General features: G+C 40.8%; 1 protein-coding gene across 1 annotated transcript in view; it reads right to left on the reverse strand.

The window, feature by feature from the left end:
• LOC136876282 (UPF0488 protein CG14286) overlaps positions 1-4,883 on the reverse strand; it is a 69,066-nt gene extending 64,183 nt beyond the window's left edge. Inside the window, exon 1 of the mRNA XM_067150098.2 lies at positions 4,675-4,883. Coding sequence (XP_067006199.1) covers positions 4,675-4,777 — 103 coding nt within the window. The 5' untranslated portion in view covers positions 4,778-4,883. The remainder of the gene's footprint in view (positions 1-4,674) is intronic.
• Between the last annotated feature and the right edge of the window lie 10,193 nt (positions 4,884-15,076).

Below are 15,076 nucleotides of genomic sequence, written 5' to 3' on the forward strand. Positions count from 1 at the left end.
ATATATAAATTAATTAATTGGTAAGATCATACTATTTTTGGATCATATCTGAATGCTTTTTGGTCATTCTTGCCTATATATTTTAAATATTTTTATGTAATAAATAATATTACACACTGTGCACAATCAGAAATGGAAATGAAAGAAAGAACTCCTAGACAGAGTTAAAAGCTTTGTTTCATCATGAACACAGATAAGATTTACTGATCAAGCTAGGTCTCTTCCAAGAACTTATCAACTGTATACGAGAGTGGATAATCTTATTTATTTAAGCTCTGTCGTAGAAAAGGACAATAGCTCAACGGATGAAATACAACAGAAAATTCCAATAGCAAGAGATGCTGTACCATAACCAACAGTCACCTGGAAGGATCATGTGATAAGCAGACCCACCAAACTAAGATTGCCAAAGACCCAATTTTTTTCCTTATAGTGTGGAAACTTGGACAATTAGGGCTTTCAGGACACGGTTATATGGGACGATGCTAAGCATATTATGGAAGGAAAAAAAAAAAAAAAAAACCACAAATCAAATCAAATCTTGATTAGCAAAAAGTGAAGAAACAGTTATCCTCCATTTGCTACCAGAGAATTCAGCAATTATTTGGTTGTATAGTTCGTTGGCAAGAAGACAACCTCGATAAAACCAACGTTTAAGGAAAAGTTGAAGGACAAAGACCTCGAGGAAAATGCACAATATGATGGATAGACCAGCTGAAAATGAGAACGTTGGGTCAATCAAGCTATGAAGCTAGGGTTGCCATATGTCAAGGATTTCACTGACAATCCTCAATTTTCTAGAATAAGAAGAAAGTCTTGGAAAAAATAACAAACGTCTAAGATATTGTATTTAGATTGATGCTTTCACGGCCCATAATTTTAGACATATGATAGCTTTCTATTATTAGAGAAAAGTTACTCGCGAACAGAGAAGATTTTCTTCTGAAGATGCTTAAGTTCTCTGGGAAACAAAGAATTTCACCTTGTTTTCTGACATGGCAACAACCCGAAACCTTATTATCACATCTATATTTAATTGTAGTTATTGGGTAATTTAAATTTGCTGCTAAATATCTCAAAGTATTAATGAACAAAAGTGTATCTTTGATCACAAATGTATACATTACTTCTTGCCATAACTGCAGCAATATTGTAATGATTGTGTTTCTGGGAAACAGTAGGGCCTATTGAGAACTGATCAAAATTTCTCTGGTAATGCAAACATAGATGGTGTGTTTTCTCTTATGTCTGCCCAATGGATAGAAGAAAGGAACAAGTTATTACTAAAATCTGTAAATGCAATGCTGTAAGTACAATACAAAGTTGTAGTGAATTTTATATGGGTTCACTGAAAATCAAACAAATTCCTTTCTTCTATTTTTGGCTTTGAGAAGTATGAGTAAATTCACAGAGGCTTGGCGATGAAAAGCAACTAGCAAGAAAAAAAGAGATGTCACTTGAAGAAGAAGGATATATAAAAGTGAGGAGCCCGGCACAAGTAAGTGGAAATAAAGCTAGGACTCACCTAAGGGCTCCGTGGTCGCCAACCCAGACTCCCAAGTTCAGAGCCTATGGGGCCCGCTTTAGTCGCCTCTTACGACAGGCAGGGGATACTGTGGGTGTTATTCTACTACCCCCACCTACAGAGGGAAGTAATAACAATAATTTCGTGTGGCTATTTCTAGCCGAGTGCAGCCCTTGTAAGGCAGACCCTCCGATGAGGGTGGGCGGCATCTGCCATATGGAGGTAACTGCATGTTATTGTGGTGGAGGATAGTGTTATGTGTGGTGTGTGAGTTGCAGGGATGTTGGGGACAGCACAAACGCCCAGCCCCCGGGCCATTAGAATTAACCAATGAAGGTTAAAATCCCCGACCCGGCCGGGAATCGAACCCGGGACCCTCTGAACCGAAGGCCAGTACGCTGACCATTCAGCCAACGAGTACAGAGGGAAGTTGCAGTGCCCCTCAGCTGTTGCGTTCTTTACCAGCACCGTTTCCGAGTTTCATAACGGGTAGGTATACAAAACCGTCGTTTACAATCCTTGTATTTCTTGGAAATGGGGTTTTCCAACATAACTGGAATAACTCACAGGTCAGATAGGTCATTCCGGTGAGCAGCGTTGCTATTGGCTAAAGCGCCTGACGTCACCGAGAGCGAGAATGAAGTGGTATATTTTTGAGCTTAGTAGTTACTCGAATTATACTCCACTCAAGTCATGAAATACAGAACTAATGGATATTTAGATGCTGTAGCATTTATTATTTAAAACTTATACGAAAACATATGACTTCAAATCTGTCTTTTTTGTAAAGATAAAGAGACTCTCACAACGGCTCAAAGGTTGGAACGCAGGCCTTCTGCCCCTTGGCAGGTTCAATCCTGGCTCAGTGTGGTGGTATTGGAAGGTCAACACGTTAAAGAACTCTTGCGGGACAACATTCCGGCACCTCTGTTTCTCCGAAAACAAGTTATTTGATCAAATTCAAATTTTAACACAATATGCAATGGGATGTTTTATACATTGTTTATATATTTCAGAACTGTTTGTTTCCAAGGGGAAAAAACTGTTATAAATTTGTAAGGCTTCTTTTTACTCAGGGTTGTTAGAAAGTTCCGTTCTTGGTCGCGTTACAATATTTATCGTATGTCCAAAGTATCACTGTGTGACTAAAAAATATGTAAATGAATTAACTTCTGTTATATCAGTTTGTATTTTCATTGGATAGAATTATATTATGTATCACTGACTGGCCGGTACAGAGTTGATGCACTACTTCATTTCAATGTCGGAAACAGTGTCCGGCGTACTGGCCTTTGGTCACAGGGGTCCCGGATTCGATTCCCGACAGGGTCGGGAATTTTAACCATAACTGGTTAATTTCTCTGGCATGGGGGCTGGGTGTATGTGTCGTCTCCATCACCATTTCATCCTCATCACGACGCGCAGGTCGCCTACGGAAGTCAAATCGAATGACCTGCACCTGTTTCGCATTCCGTACAAATGTCAACACCATCAGCTCCGTGCAAGTACTGTATCACAACTTCCTGGTGATAGACTATGTGACGCTGGAGGGTGAGAGGGGAATCGCTCGCTCGGCCTTTCTTACTGACATCTATGTACCTGCGATGTACCTATCAGTGGAGTTAGCTGTCGACAGCAACGAGACTAGTGGCGATATGTTGAAATAAAATGTGGATTTAGAACTGACTCTGGCCGCCTCTTAAGGGCATCATCAACCTGTAGGTACCGGGTAACCTAAAGGTCAAATGTCTCAAACATTATCTTCATACAAGGATTACACTGAAAAATACATTACACATTAAAAACATCTTAAGTTAACACGTGCTTCATAGTACTAATTTTAACTTCTCTTTTAATTAATTACAGACAATATCCCTCTCAAAGGCTATTAATCACATCTACAAGTAAGAATGTTAACACACACACACGACTATTCGTAATGTTAAGACACAGTTCAACAATTAAGCAGCAGCCTAAATCTGGAATGTGACACCGATTTACGCGACAGAAAACATACGATCATTTTTCAAATTTACAGTACAACATTTCAATCACTGTCTGTCTGTTAGGTCATCAGCCCAGAGGCTGGTTGGATCCTCAAATAGCACCACCAAAGGTTATGCGGTTATAAGGAAACCCCAAAAACCAATGGCAGCACCAAAATGAGGCATACTAGGCAAGATGAGGAGTGAGGTAGTTTGCCATTGCTTTCCTCACTGGGTCAGAAAGTACTATTGCAGCACGACTGACCCTATGAGCAGCACCTTTCATAACACTCAGATGCACTAGTCGTGCTCTGAATGTCATTACTCAGCACTACCCATACCCCAGCAACTTCCATATTGTCACAGTCATGGATGAGACTGGGACTTCGGTGGAAGCTACACTTTACTCTGGCCTGTGTCAAGAGATAGATGCAAAAGTACTGTATCCATCAAGAAATGACAGCAGGCAGATTTCAATCACAACACTCAACTTATTTGATTTATTTTTAAATATCCAGCTGTTGTTTACAACTAATGGACATTGTTTTTATCAAGTTCAGATACAGAACATTTGGGATTAATGTACCCAAAAAAGATTACAATCTCTACTCAAGACTGGTACTATCCTAAGGATCTGAAAATTCTTCATTTGCATTTTAAGTTTTCTTTTTCACGAGTATAGACAATATCAAATCTCAGTACTCTTAGTGTGTAATGTGGCATTTTTAAATTATAATTGTAACTTGTTAACTTAAGATATTTTTAATGCGTAATGTAATGTATTTTTCAGTGCCTCCTTGTATGAAGATAATGTTTCAGACATTTGACCTTAAGGTTACCTACAGGCTTACGATGGCCTTAACAAGGGGTGAAACATGTCCTTGAGAAGTGTATATAGTATTATGTAGATTTCACCCACGTAGCACGTGGTTTGTATTGAACAGGTGGTGATAATAGAATAAATTATTTTTGTGATAAAATGCTTATAGTCCGCTTCAATATGGACCGATCATGAGAATTGTCTCTCGCAATGAGCAAGCTAACCTTGGTATAATTGAGATATAACAATGAAGAGTGCTTTATATAGGATTGGTTGAGCGCGATTCACCAATTTTTGTCATAATTCAGAACGAATATGAAGTACCTTTACGAGTTCATCCATACCTTGCTTTGGATTCATCTTCTTAGTAACTAGAGTATTCTCTAACTGCTGTATACACCAATAAAGTTCCAGCTCAAACTGTTGATCAGCCTCTGACTTCTCCATGTCGGCTTAAACTGTTTACCTGTTAGAAGAAAACTGGAAGGTTTAACTGCCGTAAAAGAAAAAGATCCAGAGGTTAGGACGTTGTGACATGAAACAAACAGAATGACATGAAGTGAAGGTCCACGTGCGCATCATGCAGCAGTGCCGCCAACGTACACGACCGAAATTACCCTAATATTGGAGATGGGCACTACTGACCGAAAACCACTGACGGGCGATAGTCCAAAATCACCGCCGTCTCGATCCTCCTATACTGCCTGTTCTACGCGAGTCTTTTTGCGACTACGCTGCTACATAATTTCTCGACTAGATGGCAGACACAGACGCACAATGTTCTAAATTTATTCTAATGACGACAGCCTACAAAACACTATGCAGTATGGTCATATGTTCACTGAAGCTCGTAAATTACATCAGTAATATTAAATATAGGCAAAATTACCTGTATGAAGTTGCAGTTGGCCTCTTCATGCACAATTTAAAGATTATCCTAGACGAAGGCTTGGAGTGGTACCGTACATTTTGTGTTCTTGCCTACGCAATATAAACAAATAGAGGTCTTACGAACTTGGTTAGGATAGTATCACTAACAGTTTGCTGATATTCTTTGACCTCACACTATAAAAAGCACATTCTGAAAGGTTTTTTTACTAGTTGTTTTATGTCGCACCGACACAAATAGGTCTTATTGCGGCGATAGGATAGGAATGGGAAGGAAGCGGCCGTGGCCTTCATTAAGGTACAGCCCCAGAATTTGCCTGGTGTGAAAACGGAAAACCACGGAAAACCACGGGAAACCATCTTCAGAGCTGCCAACAGTGGGATTCGAACCCACTGTCTTCCGGACGAAGGTTCACAGCTGCGTGCTCTTAACCGCACGGCCAACTCGCTCGGTATTCTGAAAGGGAAGACGTCGCAAGTCCTCGTATTAAGCCCGAACGTTTGAAGGACGTCGACAATAGAGCACAGCAGCTTCAGCGAAGTCCTGCAGATGCTTCACCAAAGCAACAAAACAAGGTTTTGGGTATCGAACTCCTCTGTCCTGATGCATAATCAATTCCATGTAGCGGTGTCGAAGCTCTAGGCAGTGAGATTTTGCTGACACAAATGTCACACTCCATCCTCTCTTCAACAACATGAACCTAGTACCCGCAAATTAGGATTTGATTTCCTGTTTTTAGTTTGATTGGAATATTATCGACTGGATATCCGAGGTTGTCCAAAATGTCTAAACATGAAGACGTTTGATTTGTGATTGTCCGTCACAATTCTTATCACAAAGGATCCAAATCCTCCACGGCTTTAATCACCTTCTGAAAAAAAATCTGCAGCCTGCTTCCAGTCATTCGACCGGATCAGGAATGGAATGAATAAAGCCCCCATCTAGCAGCGAGGATAGGAATTGTGCCGGCTGCCCAAGCCTGTCGCACTCATCCGGGGTAATGATTAATGAATGACAGATGAAATGATATTCGAGAGTGGTGCTAGAATGAAATATGACAGGGAAACCCAGAGTATCCGGAGAAAAACCTGCCCCGACTCCGCTTTGTCCAGCACAAATCTCACATGGATTGACCGGGATTTGAACCACTGAACCCAGCGGTGAGATGCCGGCGCGCTGCCGCCTGAGCCGCGGAGGCTCCATCACCTTCTGAAATAAGGTGTAAAGGCACAGATGCGAGAGTAATCTGAGGATAACCAATTACTTCCTTTATTAGGTCCTTGCCTAGATAAAGCCGACAGCCACTTTTCTCTTAATTCCCTTCTAGACGGTATTTCATGGAGTCGTATCTTTTCTGGCTGTGAACCACCTTGCCGAGATTGGCAAAATGGTACACAACACTTGAATATATCGGGGAAAGAATCTGAAGTTTCAGTTCTACGAAAAATAGAACTTACACAAACGGAAAGAAACACCTTAAAATCACTTTCGAAATATCTATTAGCATAACATGTTTAATTCATTTTACAGTTCTATACAAAATATCTCTTGTACGAACGAAAGTGACCAGACACGTTTACTCATTGTACGAAATAACTCAGGTTTACACACACACACACACACACACACACACACACACATGCACCAATAACACAGAGCTACACCCACACTAACAGCGAAGATTGTGCGTCTACTGCTGCACTCTTACGGCGACTTGGAGAAATGTCGGTAGTCGCGCCTTCCTGTGTTAAAATAGTGGCATAGAGCGGGCAGTATAAGAGGATCGAGACTAGTGCTGGGGACGGAGCGGAGCGGAGCAGTTGTTGTGACGTCATCACCCGGTAGTACCGAGTGAACTACCGAGTGAATGCCCTGACGCGGGACGTTTAAACACGTTATAGCGAATATAAAGGTATTGCATCCCCCTATTAATACCCTTCTTTCACAACGTAACAACTGTAAATAACTGCATATATATTCACTATAATTGTTATATACGTAACTGCTAGGGAGTAAGAGGTAGTATGTGGAATAAATGTTAGTAACTCGTATAGTTCACTTATTGGAATAGTGAAACAAAGTATGGCGCATACCTACCGAAAGGGTTTGTATATAAGGGGATTGGAAGTTAACAGAAAAGTAATGTATTAACAATTATTTCGTAAGTTCATGTGATACGGTACACTGTTAATGAGAAGAATAACCTGAATATAAAAAATCTTATCAGAATATAATGAAAAACACTGACATAATTTAATGTACAGGATGACAAAAGTAATTACGTAAATGAACGTTGACTGGAATGTCCTTCTTTGCAAATGTGATTACAAAACATATCTGACAACATACTACTACACGTCCCAATGCCAAACAGCTATCAGTAGAATGCTACTATAAATACACTTATTGTATTGTATTGCATTGTATTATATTATATTTTATTTGATGTGCCACAACCCGTCGCGTATTTGCGGCCACAAAATTTGCATTTTGCATGTTTCCTACTATCAGTGATGTCAAAAAACTGCCAGGCATCCGACGGTTTTCGTGGCATTTGTGGAACAACGTTCTGTAAAAATTTCTTTAAATTCCTTTAAATATTCTAAAAATATAACTACTATCTACGAATATGTTTAAATATCACACTAACACCACAAATATAATCTAACAGACTTTACATTATCTACAAAACATAACAAGCGTAGGAAATATATACGTACATTCGAAACACACAGATTGAATACAGGTACTTTCGTACGTGTGTTGTGCGCTACACTGTGCTCAGGTCCTCCGCGAGTACTCGCAGTTGTAAGTGGAGGGGATCGGTGGTGCGCTCTACCGCTACAACCGGATTACTCATCGGTATTACTCGCTCCGTCCCCACCTCTAATCGAGACGGCTGTGTCCAAAACTACAAGGTTGTAGTTGGTCTTGGATAGCCCCTTCAAACTATCGACTGAATAGTCGAATGTTTTCAGTCGAACAAAAGTATTCATTACTTCCTGTTGAGAAGACTGAACAGTCAAATGATTTCAGTCGAAAGAAAGTATTCATATAACGCAAGTAGTCAATCCATGAAAAAATTCAAATGTTTCCAGTCGAAACTCTCCGTATCAAAAGTGGAGAGTCGTACTTTTACGAATTCGACTGATTTTAACACAATTTACCAATAATCAGAAATCACTTGTATAGACACCCATTAGAACAAAATTAATGTTATATTGAGTGACTTACAAATTTATTCAAAGGGACCCTCGTTCGCAGCCGAGAAGTCCACTCCGCTCCTCATTAGGAATAAGAAGCTGTACCCACCTGGATATCCCATGTCCGTATTCCATTCACTGACAGCGGATACCATATCCTTAACCCTTTCACTACCAATTTTATTTTTTCATAAATTAGGTTATTTCTTTGCATTTACTGGTCGACGAACTTCTAATTAGTATTCAATTTCAATATCTAATTCATATCTGATACGTTGTGCCTCTGAGAGGGGTAGGACATATATGTCCCACTGGAATTTCTGTGTGGGACGTATATGTCCCACTGGAATTTCTGTGTGGGACGTATATGTCCCAGTGGTATATTTTGAAAGATGCCAACCTTTATTTATAATATCATTATGAGAATATGAAATTAAAATATGGCACACATATTACTAAATAGCCATACTTAAAATGGTGATGTATAAGATCAAATTATTAGGTTTAGAACACTTCACATGTAGGTTAGTTAGGTGCAATACATCAAGTGTGATAAGGTACAAAGTAGTTCTTGCACAGAGGGAGCTTACACATTGTACAGAGAGTTTTGGTTCTTGTTTCTTTCTTCAACTTTGAGCACATCACACGTCGCCTTCTGGTGTTGCCTTCCACCGGCAACTGATTTAAGACATTCAACATCAATTTTGATACCGAGGTAGGTCGCCCAGATGTCCTCTTCCTTTTTAGTGTTGCATTTGCTTTGGCAACAGCCATCATTTGTTCTGCAAGGGAAATAATATACTCCAGCAACGGAATCTTTTTATGGTTCGTTTCTTGGTACAAAATCCAAGAACTGACAACGGCTATCATGAGGACCTTGAAGAAAACCTTTCTCCACCACCTTTGAGATTCTCTATCGTATGTTCCAAATTTCTGATCTGAGAGATCTACACCTCCCATAATTTCATTGTAGCATGATGTTGTTGATTCTGGCCAGGGAACTTCTTGCTTACTTCCATCTTCCTTCTTTTTTTAGCACTTTGACTTTGTTTGCCATATGGCAGTTGCTAAGTACCACCACTACTTTGGAATCCTGCAATCTTGCAGCAAGCGTTCCAGAAGCATTAGCTAAATACTGACATTGGCTCCTGTCTAACTTTCCTTGCCGTTGTCGTTTTCGTCTGCTTCTGAGGCTGTATCACCATCCAAACCTACCGAATCATTGTCAATAGGCACGTAATTTACATCCACAACATCATCATCACAGCCGAAATCCAAATTTGACGCTGAATCTTCTGCATTGGTCTCTAAAATATCTGCCAGTTGGTCGTCATTCGAAAAGACATCCTCCCAATGCCGTCTTTTTTGAAGTCATCTTAGTTACAGCAAACAAAAGCTACTTTGTAAACTAGGTTATAAAATACCACTGGGACTATATGTCCCAACGAAAACTACCAACGGGTTATGTGTATCCCCTTGTAAAGAAAGTAGATATAACTTTGCACTAACCTGATATAATAATATGTAAGATGCAAGAAAGTGGTATTGATTATCGCTATAAGGACCTGCATGTGTTACACAAAGAACATAATAATGCAACCTCTGAGAATTGGCGCGAAAACAGTGACCCGTATCGACAATCTCCCGTTCTATGAATAAAACTTAGAACAAGTGCCATCTGTTGGAAATTTATGACAATGCTAAAGCTAATAAATGTATAGATAACCATTGGGACACGGTCCTGTGCTATTATAATTGAATTAAATCCCAATAGTATTGCTCGATGTCCTTGCGGGATATATATGTCCAGTGGGAGTGAAAGGGTGCAGTTTTCCATGGGGTTTTCTACATTCATTCCAGGCAAATGCCACAATAGTACTGTACCTTGGACGCATACCCTAATCCCGGATTATATATTCACACTATCGAGGAATTCACAGTTGCGCAGGTTAAAATCCGATTTACTCACTCGTCTTTACACGGGACTGATAAATAGGGAGATGCCCTTAATACGAACCAACATAATAGGAGTGGCCTTTCTTGGTGCTAAATGGACAGTGAAACGTAGAAAGACGACAATGAGGTTCTATTGCCGAACAATGCTAGCAATAATAATATGTAAAATGTGTTGCTATAGTACACAATCAAGATATATATATAAACACACTACTACTGTATTTTCTAGATTATTATTATAGTTATGCAGATTATTTTATAGTTACGCCTTATTAATGAATAACGTAATTAATATAAACAAATATGCAACGAAATAAAGAGCACATAAACGACAAGAGAAAATCGCCACATTAAGTATGTACATATAAAAATTTAACATATTACCGGGTATATATTACATAACCGAAGTAACCATAAACCGATAGTTCCATTCGCTTCCGCATCGCTGTGCCGGGAGTGCGACTGAATTCAGTCGACTTGTTTTTGCTAACTGGACAGTGAAACGTGGAGAGATCCGTGACGGGAATGCGACTGAATTCAGTCGACTTGTTTTGTGCTGACTGGACAGTGAAACGTGGGAGATCCGTGACGGGAATGTAACTGAATTCAGTCGACTTGTTTCTTAAAGTAGTCGACTGTTACGGTAGTTTAAACTATCGACTAGTTCGATAGTTATCAGTCGATAGTGCCCATCTCTACCTAATATAAATGAGACATACATACATTACTATTATAGACCGTCATGCCTTTCGGCGTTCGTCGGCAAGCCTCTGTGAATTTACTCAACAACGCCGCAATCCTCTTTTGCAACTAGTGCTGTGGCCTCATTTAGTTATATACCTAGTATCTTTAAATCGTTAGAAACTGAGTCTAATCACCATCGTCTTGGTCTCCCTCTACTTCTCTTACCCTCCATAACAGAGTTCATTATTCTCCTAGGTAACCCATCCTCCTCCTATCGCCTCACATGACCCCGCCACCGAATCTGGTTTATGCGTACAGCTTCATCCATCGAGTTAATTCCTAACTTAGACTTTATCTCCTCATTCCGAGTACCCTCATGCCATTGTTCCCACCGGTTTTACCAGCAATCATTCTCGCTACTTTCATGTTCGTTACTTCTAAATTATGAACAAAATATCCTGAGTCCACCCAGCTTTCGCTCCCGTAAAGCAAAGTTGGTCTGAAAACAGAACGATATGAAGATAGTTTCGTATGGGAGCTGACTTCTTTCTTACAGAATACTGCTGATCGCAACTGTGAGCTCACTGCATTAGCTTTACCACACCTTGATTCAATCTCACTCACTATATTACCATCCTGGGAGAACACACAACCTAAATACTAGAAAAAATCTACCTGTTCCAGATTTGCATCACCAATTTGACATTCAATTGTGTTAAATTTCTTATCTACTGACAGTTAGTTTTCGGAAGGCTAATTTTCATACCATACGCATTGCACCTATTTTCGTGTTGCAAGATATTAGACTGCAGGCTTTCGGTACAATCTGCCATTAAGACCAAGTCGTCAGCATAGGCCAAACTACTTACTACACTTCCACCTAACTGAATCCCTCACTACCACTTTATACCTTTCAGCAGATGATCCATGTAAACTACTAACACCAAAGGTTAAAGATTACAGCCTTGTCTAACACCTGTAAGTACCCTGAACCAAGAACTCATTTTACCATCAATTCTCACTGAAGCCCAATTGTCAACATAAATGCCTTTGATTGATTTTAATAATCTACCTTTAATTCCATAGTCCCCTAGTATTGTGAACATCTTTTCCCTCGGTGCCCTGTCTGGTTTATGAATCATCCATCAAAAATAATTTTGTGATATTCTCAGGTCTCATGATTTCTATCTTGCCAATGATCAACCCACCAGGAAAAATTATTGTCTGGACAACGTAATCACTAATGTTCAACACAGTGATTTCACATTTGGTGTTACAGAGCATATATTGTCTGATCACAGTGGTCTCTGGCTAAAAATTAAAAACTGATTTGGAAAAGCAACATGACAATAGGCAATTTAAATATTTCAGGAGGTTGGGAGAAAATAATATCTGAAAGCTAAGAAATGAATTAATTCACATAAATTTTGAAAACTCAAATAATGCCTCGGAAGCAAATGAAAATTTTACAGTTACGAGGTTACTGTGTGGAAGAGTAGTGTCCTAGAACTACAAACGTAATTAACAGATCAGGTAAACTCAAAGGGAAGCATAATGGGAAATTGTACACTCCTCGCCTCGCAACTATCAGGCATTTAATGGTGATCTATTACAATACAGCAAAGCAAGGAAAACAAACAGATAAATAAAATTATACCCTCATTAAAAACTCTACCGTACGGAATTTCAACTTGCAAAACAACAAGCTAATGATTATTTTATTAATAACTCTAAAAGTAAATGTAAGGCGGGCTGGTCCATCATAAACGATGAAATTGGGAGGGCAAAGGGGGAGAATTTTGTGCCAATAGAACCGAATGTACATAATGAATACACTGACTGAGCAAATGTCATGGGATAACAGAGCAATGATGCGCAGGTGTGTTGTCTGCGCACCACACCCCCTGTACCAGCGGCAGTTGTATAGGAGACCTTGTGAGCAGTAGCTGTGCATGTGAAAGGTGTAACATGGAACGTCGTCGTGAGCTGACACCGTTCGAACGGGACATGGTGGTCGGTGCCCGACAGATGGGAAGTGCGATTTCGGTAGTGGTGCGGGAATTCGGCTTCATACCATCAACCGTGTCCAGGGTGTATCGTGAATAGTTGAATGGGGGTGTCACCGTCCACAACAGACGAACGACCGGCCGTCCAGCCACCCTCGATGAACGTGACCGGTGACATCTGAGACGGATTGTGAATAGTGACAGGCGGGCAACCGTGCAACGAATCACGGCTCAATTCAACACAGGCCGTGCTAGACACGTCTCCCAGGGGACAATCCGTAGGAAAATGGGTTCTATGGGGTATGGGAGCCGGCGCCGCACACGGGTGCCACTGTTGACCCAACGTCATCGGGCACAACGACGCGCATTTGTCGCCAGTCACCAGGGATGGATACTGGAACAATGGCGTAACGTGATATGGTCGGACGAATCACAATTTCAACTGCACCATGCCGATGGGAGGCACCGTGTATGGCGCAGACCACATGAAGCGATGGATCCCACCTGCCTCGAAGGTGTGGTCCATGAAGCTGGTGTCTCTGTTATGGTCTGGAGTGCATTTTCCTGGTATGAAATGGGCCCCTAGTTGTTCTGAAGAGACTTTGAATGGTACGCGGTATGTTGAGCTGCTCGGAGACCATCTCCACCCATTTTTGGCCTTCCAGCGCCCAGACGGTTCTGCGGTGTTTCAAGATGATAACGCGCCGCCACATCGCTCCCACGTCGCCCTGGAATGGTTCCAGGACATGCAGAGGAGGTCCAACGACTGCCATGGCCACCCAAGAGCCCCGATATGAACCCTATTGAGCATATCTGGGATGTCCTGGAACGCAGGCTCTGTGGCATGGATCCTGCAACCACGGGCAGACCAGCATTGGCGGCCGCTCTGCAGACGATTTGGTGTCAGCTGCGTCCGGAAGACTACCAGGGACTTGTCAACTCACTTACACGGCGTCTCACTGCAGTTCGCAGGGCCAGAGGAGGCCCCACACGCTATTAGGTGACTATCCCATGGCATTTGCTAAGTCAATGTATATCGACCTCACTAAAGTTAATTTTCATTTATTTTGAATGACATCTACCACTTTTTAAACAACGTTCACTTTAGCTTCTGCCTTCTCTTCCTGCACACCGTAAATAAATATGGATTTCTTCCTCCGGTCTTGATAGTTAGCTGCTATTTCTTTCTTCAACATCATCACCTTCTCTTCCATATATTTCATTTTCTCCCGTAGTAATACAATTTCTCTCTCACTGTTTTCCATTTTTCTTTAGTTTTATTACGTGTTTTTCTGAATCCATAATCTCGTATTGTCAAGTTCCTTAACTTGTTCTTGTATCATCTGTTTTAATTGTTCAAACGGACAGAGTTCCCCCACTACCGCCTTAACCACTTTCCTTGTAACTTCTATGTCCTCCCAGATCATGTTTCCGCTGCTCTGAGGCCCTGGATTTTCTTCTACGCCCCCAAAAACCAGCATCTCACCCTTCAAACCCATCTCCAATTTACCTTTCTTATTTTTGGTTGATTCCTTCTTCCCTGCAATCATCCTGTAACGACCTTATATTGCTCTATGCCGATCATCTTCCTCATAACACTCCACTCGACCCGGCCGCTCCCCACTCTTACTCCACTCACCCGGTACACTCAACACGGCACGTCCGTTCCCGGTGCTTACTTAGGCTAGACTCACCTAAACTGAATCAGCATAATTTAACTTGCATTTTACCGTCGCCGAAGTTCTATAGTTTCACTCGCTTACTGAGTATATATGCATCAACGACAAACGAAGGAAAATATTCGTCACAACTTATAACACACGTTATATTCATGAAGAATGGCACAGAACTCACGAAAATATCACCTATAATCCAAAAAGAACACCACAAAACTTCACTATACACCACTATACAAAATTCTTTTACTTCGTGCTTGTGTTCATAATGGACAACCTAAATATTTGTCTGCGGCTATCGGAAAACATACTCTACACGTGCCATCACACAT

The sequence above is a fragment of the Anabrus simplex genome, chromosome 6 (assembly GCF_040414725.1).
Source record: "Anabrus simplex isolate iqAnaSimp1 chromosome 6, ASM4041472v1, whole genome shotgun sequence".
Classification (NCBI taxonomy): domain Eukaryota; kingdom Metazoa; phylum Arthropoda; class Insecta; order Orthoptera; family Tettigoniidae; genus Anabrus; species Anabrus simplex.